Consider the following 24,124-nt stretch of genomic DNA (forward strand, 5'->3'; position numbering starts at 1 on the left):
TGATGATAATTGTGAAAAAACCTTACGTGATGGAGAGAAATGGATGTCATTTTCGAACTCAGCATGGTCGAATTAGTAAATATCACCTATAATTTTCCAAACCCCAAACATGAAGTTAAAAAATGCAGGCTTGTGTAATCACTATTAGATGAGTATTCCATGTACTATCCATATTGAATATGTTTTAGGAATGGGACAGATTTATCGGTACTCTATCAGTATTAGCTGATATACGCATATCGGTTTATCGGTAAAATTACAGAATATCTTAATGATATGATATATCAATAAATACATTATAATTTAGTGCCAAATTCTGCCATTTTGTTGCAATTTTTATGGATAATTTCCATACCCTACTTTTTTAAAAAAAGTACATGTCTAAATATGCACTGCAGTCACCTCAAAATACTCATTTATTAAGGAGGTCAATGATACATTCAAGTTCTTAGATGACCATTTGGAATATTAAATTAGATCGGTAAAATATCAGTTATCAGTAAAACTTGTTATCAGTACCCTATCAGTATCAACCAAAATTTCATATCTGCCCATCCCTAATGTATTTGTTTATACATTAAATGAGGAACATAAATTAAGAATATTTGAAAATAGAATCCTTAAAAAAATATTTGGACCTAAAAGGGATGAGAAGACAGGTGAGTGGAGAAGGTTACATACTTTAGAACTGCATAATTTGTGTTCATGTCAAAATATTATTAGAATTAAATCAAGAAGACTTAGGTGGGCAACCCATGTGGCACAAATGGGAGAGGAAAGAAGAGTTTACAGGATTCTTGTTGGGAAACCTAATGGTAAGAGACCTGTAGGAAGGTCAAGACAAAGATGGAGGGATAACGTTGAAATGGACTGAAAGGAAATTGGTAAGGATGGAAAAGATTGGATTGATCTTGCCCAGGATAAGGACAGATGGAAGGCTTGTGTTGCTGCAGCCATAAATCTTCAAGTTTAAGAAGGCTAGAGAGTTAGTTAGTTAACACTTTTTCTTAAAGCAATAAATAGTGAAGACATATTTACCTAAAATAAAACTTGCTAGAGATGCAGTAACTAGACTACTGGCACACAAAAGAAGACCATGGCTTATTTCAAACTTCCCTTCTGGAACCCATCCCATAATAACAGCTGCTAAAGATGCTAAGAATCCAACTACTATGGCTTGGCACTGTAAAATAAAAACTACTTGTAGTGTTTGTTTACACATAAAAGAAATAGTATGGTGACTACAAATCAATGATGATGCAAATAGGAAGAAAAAAAGACATAAGATAGTTTAGATTTGAAATAAGAAAGTACTTCAAAATGTGGGTAACTCATACTTTTGAACAGGAAAAAGGGGGGGGGGGGATTGAATCCTTTCAGAGAAGTTTTCTTAACCCATTTATGTCCACTGGTTCGTTTTCGCACCATTGTCAATATGCATTTGTAAAAGTATATTGCCAACAATGAGAGTGATTTTGTTGATAAACCCATTCATTGGATTTCAATTAATGGTCTGAGGGAGGCATTATTGACTGCCCTCTGTTATATTGAAGAAATGTAAAAGCATTACAATTGAAGCTGGGCAATCAACATGGCCGAATGTAGCATAAAATCAGAGAGCATAAAACAATGCAAGCAGCAATCAATACTTACTTATCAAATGTATAACATGTGTTTAAGTTAGAATGCTATCAACTAAATAAATTACGAGCAAAATACCGTATTTACTCATGTATAATGCACACTTTTTTCCAAAATTTTTGCTCCCAAAAACTGTGATGCATATTATACATGGAATAATTCGGACAGCCAACGTGAAACCGTGCAGGGCCATTCCATGATTTTGTGACACTTGCATTGATTTTTCATGTTTACGGAACCCTATCATGTTATATATCGTTGTAAAGCTTAAATTCTGCAGTTTCTGAACATGACAACAGTATTCCATTCAAGATGATGACACTAAGGTGCATTGAGATTGAAATAAACTCATCACAAAAAGAAGGAACATTTTGATTTTTATTGTACTTTGGATGAAAGAAAAGATAAGGAAAAAGAAAATAATAATTAAAATGTATTACTGACCAAATAATATGACATACATGGTGTGTGTAAATGCCTTAATGGAATAAATCTTGTGCTGCTAACTGCTAGTTTGAGGGTCCTGAATGTGCCTCTTATAAACGTTACGTTAGTTATGGAAAATATAAATTTTGAAGTTTTTTCAAAAAAAGTAAAGAGAAAATGAGCAAAGCCATGTATAAAAGTTTAAAGGGCATTTCCCACGATTTCTCACTTTGTAATGTAATGTTTTGCAACATCAAGAAAAGCAGTGCGATTCTGGCGGAATTCGAGCATGCACCTCCTGTCACATGGGATGCATATAAGTGGTATTTGTTGGGTGAGAAATAATAGAAAGTAACTTCTTCAGCACTGCATAGCAACAGCTTTACGACTTACAACTAAGAAAGCCATTTCTTGAACCAGGATTATACTGTGCATTACATAAAACATATAATTTTTGACACTTTTCCCCATAAAAACCAGGGTGCGCATTATACATGCACGTGCATTATACATGTGTAAATATGGTAATAAAATTGCACAAAATCTTCTTTATGTACGTATCTAAAAATGACTCTACCAATGCTCACACATTCATTTTCGTACCATGCCATATTTGGGCAACCGATATTCTGTGGTTAAAAATTCTTGTATATTTTTAACAAACAGTTCATATACATCGTGTACTCAAAGAATTTCCACAATTTAACACCAAAAAATATTCAGGCACAATTGAGTTAATAATTTAGATATCAAATCATATTAAAATTCAATGAAATGAATAGCAAGAAAAGAAAAAAATGCAAAAAGTTAGTGGATTAGAACCCAATTCAATAATACTGTAGAGGAAATAGAGAATGAATATTCAAACATGTAAACGAAACTTATTCTGGAGACCATTATTTAAAAGTGAAATAAATTTACACAACGAAGAATAATAATTAGCTCCAGCATGAAAAGATACATGTGCATATTTTGCTCAATCTAGATAAAAATATTCTGGACCTTATCTATTTTTGCCCTCTTGCTTCTGCTCCCAATCAATGAATCTGATTCATAACTACGTATTTAACATGATATCATGGTGAAGTCAATGTTCATATATTCTAATTCTGTTTGCATGCAAGAAGTATAAGTCTTCAACATAATAATGCGTGTATAATGCAAAAATTATTACAATACCATTCGTGCTTCATGTCTCCCTGATAACATAGTGGTAACATTATCACCTTGTAATCAATGGGTCCTGGGTTTAATACCTAGTGGAGGCACATAGTGGTTAGGGACCCCATTAAAATTTTAGGTTCAGTCCCAATTAGCACATCTATGCATAAAGTGGACATGAAAACTCAAAACTCACATTCTGCTTCCTTCGTAAATAAATATTACTTGCACATAAACCAAAAAATTTACTTCCACACATATGCAACATTATTATACAGTTTTTAAGTCATTTCTAGATAATTCCAAATGCTTTTCAGAAATGAATGTTACCCATTTACCACCTAATAACATTGAACAGTTTTGGACTGATTTCATTTTCCAATTACAGCTTCAAAGACAAATATGAATACCAAAGATTTTACAATACAGTGTCATTTCATTTCAACGTACAACTATCGTAATTTTTGGTTGTATTTAAGACCTGGTGGTCACATTGTGCCACTGTGAGGAATTTGAATCATCATCCATATTGAACACTTCAAGCTAAAACTTTTAAGCAGTTCTGGTTAAGTACACACAAAAATACACAGTTCAGAAGAAACCTCATGATTCTACTAACATAGCAGTGCTACATTTTGGAATTTTTCTATTCACTTCAGTTTAACATGAAGGACACATTGGCACTTCCTGTGAAAGCCCTAGCCATTACATTAAAAAAAATTCTATAATTTCCTAAAAACATTTTTGTGTATTTAAAAAGCCCGAGCTTTAAAACTCACACTGACAAATTCTTATCATTAAAAAAATTATAAAACAACACCTTGACAAACATCCAATAAATTTTATTGCACTGTAATTCAAGTATGCCATACCTTCAAATGTACAAGGGTCGTTCAAGGTTGACCAGGACTTTTATTTCTGCAGAGGAAATAGGTAGCAGAAGAAACACCAAACTATGTCAGTTTTTCAAAGTATTCTCCGTGCGCGCCGAGGCACCGTTGCCATCGTTCTGGCAGCTCCCGAATTCCTTTGGCATAGAAAGTACTTGGTTGTTGTCGTAGCCACTGGAGGACATCGCTCCGCAGTGCTTCGTCTGTCGTGAATTTCTTCCCTCCCAGATGGTCTTTAAGGGGTGCAAACAAATGATAATCACTGGGGGCTAAATCCGGACCATAGGGGGGATGGGGCAGAACTTCCCAGTGCATGTCTGCCAGAGTTGTTGTTGTCACATTGGCCATGTGAGGGCGGGCATTGTCATGGAGAAGAATGACATTTCCAGACAACATCCCAGGTCTTTTCTTGCGAATGGACTTTTGTACAGCACCACTCAACAATGTGGAGTAATACTGGGCATTAATCGTGCTCCCTTTGTCCAGAAAATCCACATGGATAACGCCCTTCATGTCCCAGAAGACACTTGCCATGATCTTTCCAGCGGACGGCTGCATTTTGCTTTTCTTGGGGGGCAGGGAACCTTTATGCCGCCACTCCATGCTGCATCTTTTGGTCTCGGGTTGAATGGTGCAACCATGTTTCATCACACGTGATGATGGATTGCAACAATTCACCACCTTCTGCTCGAAATTGATTCAGAAGCTGTTCACAGATCGTCCTGCGTGTCCACTTCTGATCGAATGTCAGCTGGCGGAGAACCCACCTTGCACAGATTTTGCGGAAGCGTAAGTGGTCGTGAGCGATTGTCTCAACTCTCCCGACACTGATATTCACCTCGGCAGCAATATCCCGCACTGTTACTCGCCGGTTCTCAAGAATCATTTGATCAACACGTGCGATATTCACTGGTGTGACTGCAGTCGGGCGAATGTGTCCATGCGCTTCATTTGCCACCAGCTCCTGTCCTTCGTGAAACTGCTCACACCATTCGTACACTCTTGTCCGCGACATCGTTTGTTCACCATACTGTGCTTGCAATCGTCTGAAAATCTCAGCTGGTTTCACTTTCTCCTTCACGAGAAATTTGATTACACACCAATGCTCCACAGCGACAGACACACTGCTTGCCGCCATGTTCGCTGCAACTGCTGCGCATGCGCGAAATACGTCATGCCTGGCACTAGTTACTCGCGAAGGAATACATTACGTCACCCGCACGTTTCATCATGACCCGGCTATTCATCGATTTTTTACGTACGAAAATCCCGGTCAACCTTGAACGACCCTTGTATGAAAAAAAATATATATCAAATATCATCTGTACTTTCGTAGAGGTGACATGCTAATTCCTGTCACGTGCTGCTAGTACATATACGGACCAGTCATCCACTAGATGTTAAGGCAAAGAGTGACAGTTTCGCACCAGGTGTGCATATACAGTATTTCAATATTGTCGGAATGGGCACTGCTACTAAAAAGAAACCTGACTATACAAGACACTATGAATTTCTCCCCGTTGCAAGTGGAAGCAGTTTTTCAAGTTTATTATTAAGCTAGACACAATGTTTAAAAAATATGACTAAAAAGAATTTTCAGAATCCTATGCATTCCTTATGCAGAAAAAAATGCAACAACTTCAAGTTACAGCTAATCAAATGGGAGTTTCAACTTTTCTGATTACCAATAAAATCTTCAATGTGTCTTCTTTCCATTCATGTGTTTTTCATTCTACACCATCGTAAGTTTGGTAATACCAAGAGAACAAGTAACATAATATTCCCATAAGTGTAAAGCTAAGTCCCCCTCCCCTTACCTCCTACAAATATCCAGCACACTCGCTTTCTCCAGCTTGTTGCAGGGAAAGGTCAGTGGGGAAGGAGGAGAAGTTTAGGGTCTTAAAACATCTAGCTGGAAATAGAAACTGTCCATTGTGCCCTTAAAGTAACTGGTCATCTATCACCTCAGAGAAAGGCACAAAATGTGTCAGAGACCATGGAAATAAATGAAAACAGCAGCAAGAGAACTGTCAATGCCAAAAACAACAGTGTGAAGGGTCCTCTGTATGTTTTTGCATTTCAAACTACATCATCTTCAATTATTGCATCAACTATTCACTGATCATGGGTGTTGGCTTCAGTTTTCTTTACAGTTTATGTTAGAATCTTAAATATGCTGCAATTTATTTAAAACTTCAACATACCATCACAAGAGATTCTATTTCAAATAGTTTATGTATTCAATGTGAGTTCCTTACAGTCATTTATGATTCTGTGCCTTTACTTTCACAAATTGACATGCTGTAATGTGCCACCATCATTGGGACAAAACATCCATCATCACAAACCCTGTTATTACGGGGTGGCAAAAGCCTTGATGAAAGTCCAGTCAGTCAGAGAAAGGAAAACCACATTCTATTTCACAGGTTGTAACCAGGATTTTATTTGGGGTAAAGAGAAGGGGGGGGGGGCAGATCCGGAAATGTGGAACAAAGAAGGGCCGAAAATGCTGTTGGATAAATTGAATTAGGTCATTTTACTTCACTCTTCTGCCACTTTCAGCTAATCGTGTAATCATGATTATGAGGATGAGTGATGATATGATAAAATTGATGAAGGAACACTCACAAAGAACACCCAGGCCGGGATTCGAACCTGGGACCCTTGGCATCATAGCGTGACACGCTAGCCACTCTGCTACAGTGGTCAGTAAATTGCTGTTGAAGTGTTAGATGTGACCAGCAATACTATAGTGGTATCGGAAGGAGTGAAATGTATAACTGTAGAGTTGAAAATTATGGCTCAAAGTAAAGGAAAAGATTCAATTCATCAATAGACACCCCCTCCCAACCCGACAATCAGCAGTACAGTCCTTCATATGCAAAGGCTGTCACACAGCATACAGCTTGGGGCTAATTGTTTACATTCAAATATCTGAAGTATTCGAAAATTAAACAGTGTTTTCAAATTTCCTTTAATTTTATTATTCCAGTACCATTGAACAGTTATGATAGTTCTAGGTTTAGAAAATAATACATTTACAAATTAAATTATACATGTTAGCAACGATTCTTATAACGAAGAAGATTGATTAATTGATTGGTGTTCTAAGTCCACTGTATGCACAGAAAGGCTAATCGGGACTGGATCTACAGTTTAAAGTGGAATCTGAACCATTATGTGCCTCCACCAGGTATCAAAAATGGGGCCCCTTGATTAAAAGGCAGTGACGCTACCACTGCGCAATCGGGAAGACCCCTTTTATAATGAAGATGAAGAATATGAGAGTTGAAAAAAAACGAGGCATTTTTGTACCACCACCACAGTAAAAAAAATAAAAAGTGTCTGGACAGTGATTAAAAACAATGGACTCTCCCACTAAATCTGAATATCTGGTAGCCTTGCATCAATGGTTATAAAACTATAATTACTCAATATTGCTGACTGCAGAATCTATAGTCTGTCCCTCTCCACAAAAAGCCAATTGATTTGAGTATGCAAAAGTTGAAATCTAAATTCTATCAAAATTTGTTTTGCAGGATTTAATATTTCACGTTCTAAAATTTCATAATATGAGGGGAGGACAATGGCCCTCTCCTGGGTACAAGCCTACTATCTCCCTGTTTTATTGTATTGATGGGTACAAAACAGGGACGAAAGAAAAGGGTATCCAGACCAACCAAACATCCCATTAGTGTAATTTTACGCATAATTATATCTGTGCAAATAACCCCTAATGTAGACATGGAACCTACCAAGTAAAGGTAAACTGAATCTAAACAAAATTCGCGGTTCCTCTTAAACTAAAACTTTCACTACACACATGCTGGCAAATTAAAAGCGTATGTTTTTACACATCTATTTACAAATATTGGATAACGTAAACACTGTTCGTCCTACGTTGGAACAGAATACCAAACTATTCAAAACACATTGGTACATTGAAGTTTAAGGCCACTTTATGCACAGAAAGGCTAATCAGAACTGCATCTACAGAGTGGGTGAAAAGTCCCTACCAAATGCTACAGAGGTGCATTAGGACAAAGTAATAAATAAACTGTTACGTATTACAAATTACAAATTGCTTTTATTAATCAATACACACAAAACAATAATAAAACAATGCTTACATGATTAAGGATCCAAAACATCTGTGTGCAGCCCTCCATGCTGAAAGCACAGTTTTATTCGTCACCATGTTCATTTGTTCAGGTGCTGCAACAAATCTGGTGCGATTGTTTCAAAGGCAGCACGAACTGCATCCTTAAACTGATCATTTGTGGTGTACCGATGTTTTTGCAACTCTTCTTTAATAAGACCCCAGAGTGCATTGTCCAGCGTGGTAAGGTCTGGGCTTCTTGGAGGCCAGGGCAATGGGGCAGGAGTATTATCTGACCCACGACTGATCCAGCAGTTCGGACACACTTGGTTAAGTTGCCTTGGGACTGCCAATGCAAAATGCGGTGGAGCACCGTCCTGTTGAAACGTCACGGTTTCTATTATTCCTCTGGCTCTCAGTTCTGGAAACAGTTCAGCATCCTCAGACATGTCCTGATTCACATACCCATCAAAAAAATAAAGGACAAAAATAAATTTACCTGTCATTCCTACCCATATCATAACATGTGGTGGATTGTTCTCGATTTCTTCATAAAAGTGAGGATTTTCTTTTGCCCAGAAATGAATGTTTCGATTACGGGAGCTGCAATAAATAGAACACTCATCAGAGAAGAAGACATGCAGCTAGTGCTGCCTTTGAAACAATCACACCAGATTTGTTGCAGCACCTGAACAAATGAACATTGCGACGAATAAAACTGTGCTTTCAGCATGGAGGGTTGCACACAGATGTTTTGGATCCTTAATCATGTAAGCATTGTTTTATTATTGTTTTGTGTGTATTAATTAATAAAAGCAAATTGTAATACGTAATAGTTGATTTATTACTTTGTCCAAATACACCTGTGTAGCAGTGGGTAGGGACTTTTCACCCACTCTGTACAGTTTAAAGTGGGATCCAAATCACTATGTGCCTCCACTGGGTATTGAACCTGGGACCTCTTAATTACAAGTTGACAATACAACCACTAAATCATCGGAGAGGAGCAGTATTCAAAACATGTCAAATGTTCATACCTGTATGAGAGAGAGATTTCCAATTATCATGCTCCACTGTTCCTTTGGACTATCCATGTAACCCAAGTTGGCATGGGTTGAAAGTCTTGAAGCCAAAGTCATTTCTAAATTACCTTTCAAACCCAATAATGCTGGTACTAATATGAAAACTTCTGATACAACTTCAAACACTGGCCAATGCTGAAAAATAAAGATTTAGCATAAATTATACACATATGTATAACACATGATATCACAAAGATAAGTTTTATGTGAAAATCTATGTAATACAACTTTATATTTTTAACAGCAAAGTTATCTTATGTTACATCATTACATGCAAATGATGCATGAACAGCACTAAGGAAACATTAAAATGCTAATTTCATATTTTAAAAAATAGGCTCACAAACATAGAAAAATGTCCGAAATGGTATAAACAAAAGAAACAGTGTCACTCAGCAAAAAATATATTGATATGATTGAGTGGCTAATTGCAAAGATGAGGATGAGTGATGATATGTTGAAATTGATGAAGGTGCACTGACAAAGAACACACATGCTCAGGTCGGGATTTCAACCAGGAACCCCTGGCATTGCACTGTGCTGTGCTGACAGTTTTGCCATGGAGGCCAGCAGATGATACTGACATATTAATTTTGCACTGAATGTTTGTGTAGTAATAATAACCAAATATATTAAATTTATCATGCTCTACAAAATAAACTGTGATTAGAAGTATCACAATAGCAATACTAATTAATTTATACAAATTAAACATTTTTTTTCCAATCATGGATAATACTAATTCTTCCAAGTTTTTGTTAATCAAAAATACAACTATTTTAAATATGCCTGATACCAATCTAAAATTAAATTCTGCATGCAGTCACGGACACTTCTGGGTTGTAACAGTCCCACTGACTTTCAATGGGATTTTATAACCCAGAAGTGTGCATGACTCTACATGGAAATGAGTGAAACTTATTGAAAAGTCAGTAATACAGATTAGATCTTCATGTTCCTTTTCAATATATTTTTTAAATGTGAATTTTAAAACTAAATATAATTCCTACAAAGTTTTATTGTATCTTCAGTGAAACATTCTCCATAAATTTCACCAAACATTGATACATACAAGTAGGGCTTTCTTTCTGTACTCTTCAGAGTTCATTTGTCGTTATTGTGTTCATAAGAACTACTAAAAATATTGTGATACATTCATAACTCATCATGCATCCATATAGTTAAACACACACATTTCTTTTGTTAAAATAAAATATCAATTTTAATCACATCTAAAAAAAAGGTGCCAGTATGGCATACAAATGCATACTGACAGAAAAAAGAACTGTGTACAAGCATGTACATATGTCGAGAATTATTATAGCGTAAGGTACGTTTTTCTGCAGTTCGTTATGGGCAGATATTAATTCTCAGCAAGGATTGTCCAGAAGAAAAATGAAAAAGAGGAGATAGATTGTTTACTAAAATTGTTTGGATTCATTTGAATAAGGTTTTCAGAATCAATACATCTCAATATAATTTTATTCCAAGTGTAATCTAAAGACAAAATCATGGTGCACCCTAGCAACATGAATGAGGATCCTATCTTGACTACTGGCTGTTGCAGGTCGCATGATGATTGAACTAATAAAATCAATGTTCCACTCTTCTCTGCTGAAAAGTGGAAATGTTCCTCCTACAGGCTATTCAGCCATGTTCAGAACACATATTCTATGGCTTTTCAGGCAAAAAAAAAAAAAATAGAAAAGCACATGCCATAATTGAAAATATGATTATGACCAACCTACAAGGTCTGACAATTCAAGTTTGCAAACTCGCCACTGGTTAGCACTGAGGGCAGCACTATACAAGCAGCTTTGTAAGATTTTGTAACCTTGGTATTTCAGTGTCTCACAGCAGAGTTCGCGTTGATGTGTGCTGATTGTTGTTTGTGCTTGTGTGTGTGCGCTGTCGTGAAAATCGCTGAGCTGGAATTAGAGCAACTAACAAACACGAAATTTCTGGTGAAACTGGGCAAGAGTGGGAGTAAAATATGGAGAATGTTAGTGCATGTGTTCGGCAAGAATGCCATGAAGAAAACAGCAGTGTACAAATGGATTAAATGGTTTTCTGAGGGGGAGGGAACAAGTGACTAATGAACAAAAGGTTGCGCGGCCAGTAATGAGTCGAATAGATGAAAACATTGCCAAAATGAGATGTTTGAGATGCAAACGACCGGAACCTTTCGCCAACAACTCATGACTTATGCATCACGACAATGCACTTGCACACACGGCACTGTCTGTACAGGAGTTTTTGACCAGGAAACAAATAACTTTGGTAGACCAGGCACTATACTTGCCTGACCTTGCCCCCAACGACTTCTTTCTTTACCCAAAGATCAAACAAGTTTTGAAAGGAAAACATTTTGATGGCATTTGGGACATTAAGGCTAATACGACGGCAGCTCTCAAGGCCATTCCAGAAACAAAGAGTTCCAAAATTGCTTTGAAGGGTGAAGTAGGCACTGGCATTGGTGTATAACTTCCCAAGGAGGTTACTTTGAAGGTGACCACAGCACTATTCAGAAATAAGGTATGTAGCATATTTTCTAGGATAAGTTCACGAACTTGATTGTCAGACCTCGTATTTTAAATATTTTCACTTTTTCATACTGTTACCATGATCTGAAACTAACCAAGAAAAGAAGGAGTAGCTAATAGCATATAAAAAAAATTCTAGCATGGAAAATGCTGGATATATAAAAATTCCAAGTGTTTCAAAGTTATTAAAAAGTGCAAGATAGTCATATTTCCTCAATAAGCCACACATATTTACTATTTTCTCTTAATTTCTTAGTTCTTTCTGAGCAATTCCCTACTTCTTACATGCACACCCACTTTTTTTTTAATTTGCATACACTGCAGATGGACTCCTCTAAAGGAAATTCAGTGGAACACTTGGAATTTTATTATTATTATTAAATATTTTTCTTAACTTATGACTGTCTATTTAGGATAACTGTGACAATGAGAATGAATGATGATTTGAGTTGAATTGATTGAGTTGGTGTTTTAGTCCACTTTATGCACAGTCAGGCTAATTAGGACCAGGGAGTCTTAATGTAACGAAATGAGGTGGTATTTTCAATAACGGTTTCCGTTACGTTACAACCAGAAACAGAGTAACTTTTTTCGTGAACAGAAACGTTACCTCAGGTATATGAAACATTACGTTACAGGTGTGCATAACGGTACCGAACCATAAGTGATCTGTAAAGCAGTAGGTCGTTAGGTGACGCTTTGACGTTACATCCATTGCCGGTGACCAGTAACATTACAGGGTAAGAAAGAGGTTCGTCACGTATTGACTAGTAACTTTAGTGTGTGTGGAAAGTGATACTAACGTTACAATTAACCAGTAACTTAATTGAGGTCACGACTAAAAACGTTGTTACACTCCTTGCTTCAAAGCAACAACGTTATTGATAGCTGCTATCATACAGACGTTCCGATGTGCAATACCATGTCCGATGCCGTGTTCCGGAGAGAATAACATAGATCTCTCGCATAATTGTGCTCGTTACTTTTGTAACGTTACAGTTCTTTTCACCCACAAAAGTCTGTTTTGAAAAAGTGATACACATATCCGTTACGAACAGAAAATACCGTTATCGAAGGCGTGTTCGAAGAAGACTCATAATTGTGATCGGCAGCATAGTAACATTACAGTATTTTGACACCTTGAAAGTCATTAAGTTATACTATGTATTTTCGTTTTGGTTGTCAGTGAAAAAATTAAATTGTAAAACAAAATGTTTGAAAACATCCGTACACAAGATTTGGCGAGACAGAAGTTCTGGTTATCGGAATTGCTGAAGGACGAAACATAAAAACCAACCAAAGAATCATCCGTGCCATGCGTTCATCCGCCTAAGCAAGAGGCAAGCTTTTCCTTTTGGAAGACAAAAAATAATTGCTTGCTGCGCGACCTTGAGAAGGCAAACTGAACCACAAGGAAATAAACCTGTGCAGACCCGCGACTCCTGTGCACCGTACTGCCGTGAGGAGGGGAGGGGGAGAGTTGACCGTGTTTCCTTATGTGCCGAGCTGAAGGGAAGAAGGGAAAGCTGTGCGGGGACTTTTCTTTCGTTCAAAGTTTTTTTTCTTGTGGTCACTCATAGCAGCAGCACCACTCAAAATCGGAAAATATGAATCCTCAAACTTTGTACCCGTGACCTTTGGTCATGAAGAATCCGAGTAGACAACCACCCTGGGGCAATATGAAAGGCACTTTTAGCAAGTAGAAAATATGTAGAAACGAAATGTTAGATGGAATTGTTGTATGAAACAAACGAAACCGCGTTTGTGCAACTGGCCTGTGCCTAGACAGGGCCATTGGACACTCAAGAAGGCAAGAACTGTATGGAAAGTGATTCTCAAAACTAATTGAATAAAAGGACAGTATATTTTATCATTTACAAGGGCCCTCATCTGCTTACAATTTTGAAAAATACTTTCAGTAGTTCTTGTCTTTTTGGACAGGAGGTGCATTAAACTTTTTGGTGTAGAAACAGACAGAGTGCCCGCCTACCACGTTTCAAACAAGAGCATAGTCAGACATGAAAGTAATTTTCAAGAATGCAAGAACGGCAGTCGACGTGGACATTGAGCAACGTGTGACTGAGAAATACAATCATAACAAAGGACAGGGTTCTTCAAGAAACAGTAATTTTATAAAACTTCCTATCATTAACTCAGTTCATCCTTTTATCCTCTTTTGTTTCTTATACTTTTGTATTATTCTTGTTTTATCGCTTTTCTGCCACTTGTAGATAATCGCGACGATGAAGATGAATGATGGATCATATTAAATCTATGAAGGGTTGATTACAAAAAAAAAAAAAAACACCCATGCCCAGGTGTCTACTCGAACTTGAAATGTTTGGTACCGAGTGTATCGCTCAACGACTTCGGCCTTCGAGGCTACGGTTTCAGTTGCAACATGCAGTATAATTACGTTTCTAGGATGTATCCTTCATTTAACTTAAAAAGCCCCCTTGATACATGAGATACTACCAATAATTTCAGGCATACCCTCGAATTCTGATTGCCTGGCACATTTTTTTTTTTTTTTAACTAAGTAATGAAGTGGCATTTATATTCATATTAGGCCTATGACGTGATCAAACTAAAAACTCTTGTGAAATACTGTGTATATGTTATCCTTGTGAAGTGAGAAACTTCATATTTTGCTAAGAAAATATATATGAAAAATTATATTTGTAGCTACTACTTGAAGAATTCAAATTATTATTATGATGGAATTTCAACTTACGTATACTCTGCATATAACGTGGTATATAGTTATCGCAGAGGAGTTTTTGTCTGGCAGTCAATTTATTTTTAGTTGAGGAACTCGAGAGTAAGTTGGAAATATTTAAGAATATTAATCAGAATTGGAGTGAGAGAAATCTGTAGTAAGGTCATTCAACACGTCAATTTGTAACTATGAATGCAAGTTTTCTTTGATTTAGTGGGAAATCAGTCTGCTATTGTTGTAAGTAATAAATGGAAACATATATTTTTTCTGCTAGAGTAGGAATCCACGCCCATTATCGAATCAATCAGTTTGTGTGTTTGAAACTTCTGTCCAGGAAAGCTACATACAATTTGCTTTTAATAACAGCAGCTTCAAAATAACCTATCCATTCTTGTCATGCCAAGTAATGTTTGATTTTGATTTGTCATACTTAACTTCGGTTTTCTGCCACTTTTGGCTAATCACGAAGACTAGGATGGGTGATGAAATGACAAAATTGATGAAAGGGCATCACAAAGAAAATAATGAAAATAATGCACAGGCTGGGATCCGAACTCGGAACCTGTGGCATCATATTGCACTGTGCTAAAGGCTCTGCCACGGAGGACTGCAAAGTAATGTTTGACCATACATTGTTCATGAAATAAAAACATAACATATACAGTGGCTCACATTAGTAATCGAATACATAGCATTTTGCTGCATTTCTTCACAATATTTCAAAATTAACAACATGTACATAAAAATATACCATGGTGAAATATTTATACGCTTTTATTAAAGCTATATGTTACGTTTTTTTCTTTTTTAATTTTGGGTGCATCAGCACTTAGACTATTTTCCACCCGCCACGTTATACGGGATCCAGCCCCTTACCATAACAAATAACATAACCGCAATGTTGCATAACTGAAATATTAAAATATTCTGACTTAGGTTAAAAGCTGAGGCTGTAAAGGGGCACTCAGCACCCATAAGGACAAAACGACGGGACAACACACAGAATTATACTGGCCATAGGACCAGTTGCCAGAGCCTCGTTAGTCTGCAGTCCACTGTGTACTACGTGGAATGAAGTTGACGGGTGTACTACGTGGAATGTCACCCCTTACACCCCTGTTACATTTTCAAATCTGAAAATAGTTATTTATGTTTGGGTGTGAAAAAAAGAGATCACTTTAATATTCAGACAAATCATGAAAGCCTTCTGTTTCTGTTAAGCTATGTTTCCATTCTGACAAGTTTCAGACCCATGACGTGCAACATGCGCTGGCACGTCATTTAGTGCACTTTTTCCAATTCAAAACTACTACTACAAAATACGCCCGCAACCACACTGGAGTGCAGGACCGCAGTGTAGCGTTGTGCAGTGCTTTAGAGTAGTCAGTGTTTCTTCTCTTGTATTGTAATAATTTGGTGTATGTTCAGAACAATACAGCTATGGCAGGTTTTGTGGTTATGGAAGGCACATACCATGAGCTTCTAAAAAAAAAAAAGAGGCGAAAACAACCTAGATGGTGGATTAGCAGTTTGCTAGTGAAAAAAAAAAACTCGTTGATGAGAGACTTACGTCTTCAAAGTGGATACGAAAACTTTGTAAGAATGACTGCAAGTGATTTTGCATTGTTATTAAATCATGTTGGACCACAGATTGTAGTCGCGTCATCTGTTTCTACTCTAGTGTGTATGCCCGTGCCCCAGGAACTTGCTGCAGGCTGTTTCCATTGTCCGCGGCGCATGTTGTGCGTCTTAATCGTTTGGGGCAATTTTGTCCCCGGCACTTGCATCGCGGCATGTTTGATTGATTGATTTAGTTTATTTTACTTCGCGTTTTGTGCCTCTTGGCTAATTTGCGAAGATGGGGATGAGTAATGAAATGATGAAATTGATGAACGGAAATTTACAAACAACCAAGCCTGACCGGGATTCGAACCCGGGACCCTTGGCGTCGCAGCGTGATGTGCTAACCACTCGGCCACAGGGTCAGGTGCACCGCAGCATGTTGCAGACAGTTTCCATTTCAACAAATGCTTGGCACATGCTGCGCGGCAAATTTGTGGTAATGGAAACAGGGCTTTACATAGTTTTTTACCGGTCAACTACAGTACGGGGAAGGAACAATTCATGCTACTTCCTGACTACATCTGTTACCAGTAGCTGCATTGCTCCCTGACTGAAGTACGAGCAAAATGGGTAACAAAAACAGAAATGCAACATTTGACGAATGGCAGCTATTTATTTTTACCGTATCTAACCAAAGGGTGCAGGTACAGGGAAATTGAAATTGTTAAGTACATGTAAGCGTACCGTGGGTGATGCAATAAAACGTAATGAAAAGGAAAACGAGGTAGATTCCGTATTGCAGAAAATTCAACCAGGAGAAATAGGTGAACGAAATGAACTAGCTTCAGTATGAAAAATCAAGACCCTTTCCTCACCCCCACCCCCTTTCCAAACCAAGGGCTACGAAAGCAGTTGTGGAACTTGGAGACGGTTTAATGAGTTGAGTTTCGTCCAATGATGAGTCACACCTTGAATAACCAGTGGCAACGGTGGAATAGGTGACTAGGATACCTCAGTTTACAACTTTTAAAACTACATTGCATAAACAGTGGAGTGTAGCGCAGGAAGTGCAGACTCAGCCAAATCGTCGAGAGAGGGGTCCCGGGTTCGATACCCGGTGGAGGCACAAGTGGTTCGGATCCCACTTTAAACTGTAGGTCCAGTCCTGATTAGCCTTACTGTGCATAAAGTGGACTTAAAACAACAAATCAAATCGTCGAGAGGAAGTGAACTTGGATCCAGAAGTTTTAGTCATTTTAGTCAGATATAACCTGGCTCGGATGCTGAGAACACTGTTCGAATCTCCCCAGGCATATAATAAGAATGTATCATACTCATATGACACATCTAGCGTAATATCTAACGTGCCAAATTTTGGAAAATATGGGCTGATAGCATGTGTGAGAACCAGAGGGACTTAATTCCAATTTATCAAATTTATAGGAGAGGAAATAATGTATTCTTAGGAATATGACTCTTAAATGTGACTACGCCTTACAGATAAGATTTAGAAGTGGAAAAATGTCGATTTACTCCAAATACTCTTCAGAGGAATTTTTTTAACAAAACTGAAAACCAGATTTTTGTAGTTACGTTCCTCTGATTCCCGTAGGACGATAAATGAAATACATTTCATGAACAATGTTTGAGAGAAGTTGTGTTAAGATGTCAAACATGTAGCCCACATTCATGATGTTTGAAGAGAGCATGTAGGATAAGCTCCAATCACACTTAATCTAGGCTCACAACAAAGATAGCGATTGAGTGACCAAGTGTAATGAAAGGCAAAGAAAACAGTCACTCATTGAAAGAAACAATGAGCAGGGTAGCTACGATTTTTTTATTATGAAATTCCCTGACTTTTCCAGGTTTTCCAGACCAGAAATAAAATTTTTCCAGACATGTTTATCGTCATGATTTTTGCTTTTGAACCTCATGTTTTTCAATTAAATATGCAGGCACATTAATTATTATGAATATGAATATACACAGTTATTAGCTGAAAATTTACCAAGTGATTAATATAATGCTATTCAATGAAAAAATAAATAACTATTGTACTTTCCCATTTTCACTAAGTCATTACAATTAAGGGGGCGTAAAAAATCAATAAAAAAATGTGGCATATATCAAAGCTTTACAATGTAACCTGTATACAACCTCAATTAGCCTATTATCAACACAAATGAGAAACAACAGAAAATTAGGTCATGTACCTTTAGAAAATATGCAATAAGTTTAATGATTATATTTTTTAATTTATTGAAAATAGTACATATTACAGAAATTCAGAACTTGAATGGGGCCGGTGACCAACCATACACCTAAAAAAAATATATACGCGGGCCATACTTAGGAATCAAATATCTCCATTATTTGAGTTTTCCACATGCTGGAACCAATTTTATATTACGGAAAACATCGAAAACTGTCTTTTAAAAGGTAACAAAAAGTTATTTATGTTGAAAAAAAACTTCAAAATGACCTTACTCAATCATACATGCTTCCCACGGACAAGGTATTCTCCAGTTGACAAGCGACAGTAAGTATCGTAAACTAGTGGGAATGAATGTAGAAATAAATCGGAACCTTAGTAGAGTGCATTCAGGGTCTTTATTTTAATTCTAAGACAACCAAACCTGACATTCCTAACATAACCACAAAAGCATATATTCACAAAATCTTAAGTAATCGCTAAAACTCTGCAGTATGTGTTAACAGACATAAATGAAATCGTAATAAAACAAAAGGAACTTGCGCTCATTTTCACCACTTTTCAGCATAATTTCATTTTACACACAAACAATACGTAAAATTACTAACAGCATGAAACCAACATTCCTAACCTAACAACGATGTGTGACCAGCGTACGTTTAATTCATCTATTTCGCACCAGTTTTTAAAAAATAAATTCGTTCTACATGCACAAAACACGAGCATATTCGAATAATGACTTCACTGATACTGCATAAAATCACTAATTTCTCAAGTGTAACACATCTCTGCAATGTAAAAACTATGACAATGAGAAAATGAACTAGTTGATCAGGTTGCATCTGAATGGGTTGCAAACGAAGGACTCAAATTCACAGATCAGGTTCACGGGGGAAACGAAGTAGTGAGTCCCTTTGTTTTTACTCGGCATCCACAGCCGTCCAGTGTGACATCAACCACAGCCAATTTACGTGAAATTCTGCTCTTGAAGCTTTATTGCAGATCCAAAACCAATGAACTGTCCGAACACGAACCTGCTCCGCTTCACGTATCAAAAGAGAACGGGTTCCGAACAGCTGTGTTCTTGAAGAAAGAAAATTTCCTCACCACACACAAAGCTAAAGCAACATTTTTTCCACAAGAAATTCTGAGAATGGCTGGTACGTAGGTTTCGTCTTGAGTAGCTTGTTCTCTAAGGAAAAATCTCACACCTCTCCAAATTCCGGTCTTGAACAGGTTCACAAGAACGAGTCGAAAAATGAACAGATCCAAGAACTGAGATCCGAGAGTGAATAAATATAGAATTGAAATGCAAAGGAACCATAATTTTGTACAAAGGGATCCATGAGTATTACCATGCACATTGTCTATCACTATGTTCGTGCACTTTATTTGACCCAATAATAGCTTCAAGAATTAAAAGAAAACTCAAAACAAGCTGTTGACAACTTCTGCACCAGCATACATAAAAATTATCGCTTAGAAACACACAGGATGTGAGAGAAAAATTAATGAAAATAGTCGTGGACAATTTGCATGGTAATACTCATGGATCCCACTGTACGTAACAGATTAGAAGTCATAAAGACAAGAGGAACAAGTTTCTGAACTGAATCTTTTGGGGGGGACTGGAACCACAAGAACCGAATTCGGAAGTGGAAATGAACCGTTCGTTCATTTTGTAACTGGTTCTCCTGCAACTCCAAAATGCACATAAATTCCAGAAAATATGCAAAATTCCCTGACTTTTCCCTGACCAACCAAATTCCCTGACTTTTCCCTGTTTTCCAGTCACGTAGCAACCCTGAATGAGTTTCATGTTTACGATCATTCTATATATGTATAATTAATGCAGTTGCTTGTAAAAATAAAAAATGGTCCAAAATGCTTCAAAGTAATTGAAAATATGAGGCGTTGCGGATACGAAGGGTGAACTCAGCGAAGTGCATTGAGGGAAATGCGTTTCAAGTTGCCAGGCACAGTGCGAACTCCATAAAAAAAACTTTGAGAATCACGCATGAAACATTCCGATCTTGTGTTACAAAGTTTTTGTGAAGCTCGAACTGTGCCTGACAACTTGAAACGCATTTCCCTCACAATGTACGTTTGTTGAGTTCGCCCTTCATATCCACAATGCCTCATATCGTCTCTAGGAAAAACCGAGAAAAGGAATACGCCCATTCAAACTAAAAACCTCGAAATGCATACTAAATAGAAGGCATTATCACCACATATTTGAAATTAGTTTGAGAAAATCTAAAATAAGAGGAACTCCTATCCGTGTTCTCGTGTTGATATTTCCTGGCAAATACTGTAAGAGGCTGTCGTGGTCTATTGCCGCACTATACATTGAAGAAACAATGCTTTATATTCTGAAGTCGATACCAAAGGTTCATGGACGTCTGCAGGATTTTCTCCAGGGAGGGGCAAGCAAGGTATTTTTCCGGGGGGGGGGGGGGGGGGCAAACAAGGTGCATAACAGTGTTGTCTCCTCAAAAAACATTGCTTTAATTTGAAGTTATCATGTTCATGCAATAATTAACATATATTATTGTAGCTGAAATGAAATTGTGTGATATACATAATTTTTGGTTGACTTTCTTTTCCAGATGGGTCGTGCCCTTGCCCCTCTTTTGGACGTCCATGCAAAGGTTCTATTTTTATTTCGCGTCTACCACTTTCGGTTAACTGCGATGATAAAGATGTGATAGGTGATAGAAGTGGTATAAAGTCAATGACCCATCCATATTTTCTAATCAGACATTAGACTTCGCAGTGTATTACGCTAACCAATTTGCCACGGGATCGGCTTCTTCGTGTTTGTCTGCTCATCAAATGATTAATTAGTTATTCAAACTATATAGGTAGCAAAGATATATAAAATAACGAAACAGAAAAAAAATCCACGTCATCTTGTAGTACTATCATCAACCTACAATTTCATGCTCACAAATCCACACAGAAAGTTTCTTGTGGCATTAGATTTACGGAATGGTCTTGGGGAATAAAGATGGCTCATTTCCTGGTTCAGCTCAAGACAATTCAGGTGCCTTATCGAAGCTGCTCTTGAGCACTCAGGGTTTCTAACCTACTGCACCGTAATTCAGTTGCTGTATCGTGATTAATATGCTGTATTGTACAGCCAACCGCAGATTAAATAGGAGGAAAAAGATTTTCCCGACTGAAAATAAATTGGCAATGCTGCATGAGGCATTCTTGATAAGACGCTTGAGGAGCGTCGAACAAACTTTCCTGAAAAAGCGCAACCCCAGTATTGAAGGTCATGCTACATGTGGATTGGCAACTTTTGGGAACATGCTGTCTGTCTACACAATTCTACCAAAATACCTGTTTGAAAATTAATGTTCTGCTCGCATTTTATTTTTCAAATATATTTCTGACAGTGTAGTCATTTTGCAATTATTTTTATTTGTTTTTATTTTGCTTTGCCTTTATGTCACTTTTATAATTAATCGAAACTATGAAGATGGATGATAATTAGATTAAATTAATGAAGAGACACCTAAAAAAGATATTTACAGACCAGGACTCGAACCCGGAACCTAAAGCGGATAGGTTGGGGGGGGGAAGACCGTCAATAACTCCCAGCCACAAACTGGCTTATAAATTTTGTAATTTCTCAGGAGTATTTTTTCTTCGGTTAATGCATAATACCTGCTTTCGGAAACTTAATATTATATAAGTGACACACTTTGTTCGGTGGGGACAAGCCAGGTATTGTTTGAGAGGAGGGACACATCTCATTCATATACTAGATACAATCATAGACTATACTTGAAATGGCCTCCCCAATGGCGAAGTGGTAGCGTCGTTGCCTTCTAATCAAGGGGTCCCGGGTTTGATACCTGGTGGAGGTAAAATTGGTTCGGATTCCACTTTAAACTGTAGGTCCAGTTCCGATTAGCCTTACTGTGCATAAAGTGGACTCAAAACACCAAATCAATCAATCATATACTTGAAATGTGACGTGCTAAACACTACTTTCAGAGATCAGTTGGACATGGCAATTTTGATATACAAGTTGCATTTTCTCTACTTAAATTCATTATGTCCAAATTTTATCCTAATAGATAATCTTGCAACAACGCAAAATGTTTTAATTGACTCAAATTCACAATGACTCATATACAGTGTGCTTATAAATGAATGGTGCGGTTTCCAAAATTAATAATAAATCTATTTATTACCTTACACAGGTAAAACTTACACCGTAAGCAGCAGCAACTGTCCAAGTTTATATAACTTTATTTATATAGGTATAAAGATAGAAAGTGAGAGGGGGCAATTGCCCCTCTGTACCCCTTGCAGGTGCTCTTGGCGGTCTGGAAGAAATAGTGCACGAAAGATGTGAAAACTAAATCCATCTTGAGTATCCTTTTGTATTGCTACTCTTATATTCTGCAACCTTTCTTTCTATAGTTCAATGTTTGCCTTCCTTATCCCCTAGAATTGATTTCCGTATAAGTTTGAGGGCTAATCTCCCCTGTAAAACTTACACCGTAAGCAGCAGCAACTGTCCAAGTTTATATAACTTTATTTATATAGGTATAAAGATAGAAATTGAGAGGGGGCAATTGCCCCTCTGTGCCCCTTGCAGGTGCTCTTGGCGGTCTGGAAGAAATAGTGCACGAAAGATGTGAAAACTAAATCCATCTTGAGTATCCTTTTGTATTGCTACTCTTATATTCTGCAACCTTTCTTTCTATAGTTCAATGTTTGCCTTCCTTATCCCCTAGAATTGATTTCCATATAAGTTTGAGGGCTAATCTCCCCTGCCCCCTTTGGTTGCGCCACTGCACCTTCTTCCGCCGTTGTTGCTTTGTGAACTTTCATCGGCTTCAAAATACTTAATTTTCTTCAAGAGCATAATATTGTTTAATAACCGGTGATAAGATTCCTCTACCCTACATTTCTGGATTAAAGTATAATAATATAATGCATGGAAATCTGGAAAGAGGGCGAGGATGACCACCTCTCCCCTTTAGAAAACGAATGTCAGCTAAAATTATATATTTCACATGTATTATTTGAATCCAGTCATAGTAATTTACAATAATTATTATAATGGGATGCAGGAATGCGATAATTTTGAATTCAAGTGGTGTTTTTTGAAGGGGCAACACTATTATCGGGTTAATATGCCCCATGCCATATTTCCCTGCGTCGAAAATATTGACAGACGCCCATGATTAGGGGGAGGGGGGCATTTGCCCCCCTTGCACCCCGTGCACACACCTATGGCTACTCATTTCTATACTAGTTGGAAGCTTTATTAAATTTCAAGCCAAAAATGTAATTTTCAAATCATGGTTGTTAAACGTCCACGAACCCATAAATTCTAATGGGTTCTATTGGGTTCCGCAACAAGACCGGAAGATTTTTTTATCACGCAGTTTAAATTCGGTCCAAGTTGCGTATTGTTTCATTTCAATATGGAACTTAGACCGTCTTTAAATTGATCCGGAAAGAAGGTCCCTGTGCCATATTTCAATTGATCCGGAGAAAAGGGTCCTTGAACGAATTGAAATACTTTAAACATAAAAAGGTTCTTTACGGTCCAGATCCATTTATGCTTGCTAATATTCCCTGCTGAACCGGAATTGAATTGATTTAAAATTCCTGACCCTTTAACAACCCTGGTTGAAATTCATTTATTTACAAACAAACCATATTTTTAACGGCTATTTCACATTAATCCCACACAATATACCGAGTTATTTTTCGCAATGTTCCAATGAAAGGTAAGAGATTTGGGCTATTCCTT

General features: G+C 37.3%; 1 protein-coding gene across 4 annotated transcripts in view; it reads right to left on the reverse strand.

Annotated features, from left to right (window-relative positions):
- The window catches only part of LOC145984145 (solute carrier family 41 member 1-like), an 87,710-nt gene that overhangs the window by 35,981 nt on the left and 27,605 nt on the right, over positions 1 to 24,124 (reverse strand). For all 4 annotated transcript variants that reach the window (XM_083117606.1, XM_083117605.1, XM_083117604.1 and 1 more), the window contains 2 exons: positions 9,255 to 9,434; positions 1,039 to 1,183 (listed from right to left, as the gene is read on the reverse strand). In XM_083117606.1, the coding sequence (XP_082973732.1) occupies positions 1,039 to 1,183; positions 9,255 to 9,434 (325 nt within the window). The remainder of the gene's footprint in view (positions 1 to 1,038; positions 1,184 to 9,254; positions 9,435 to 24,124) is intronic.

This window comes from Lepisma saccharinum, chromosome 2 (assembly GCF_977018435.1).
Source record: "Lepisma saccharinum chromosome 2, izLepSacc3.1, whole genome shotgun sequence".
NCBI lineage: Eukaryota > Metazoa > Arthropoda > Insecta > Zygentoma > Lepismatidae > Lepisma > Lepisma saccharinum.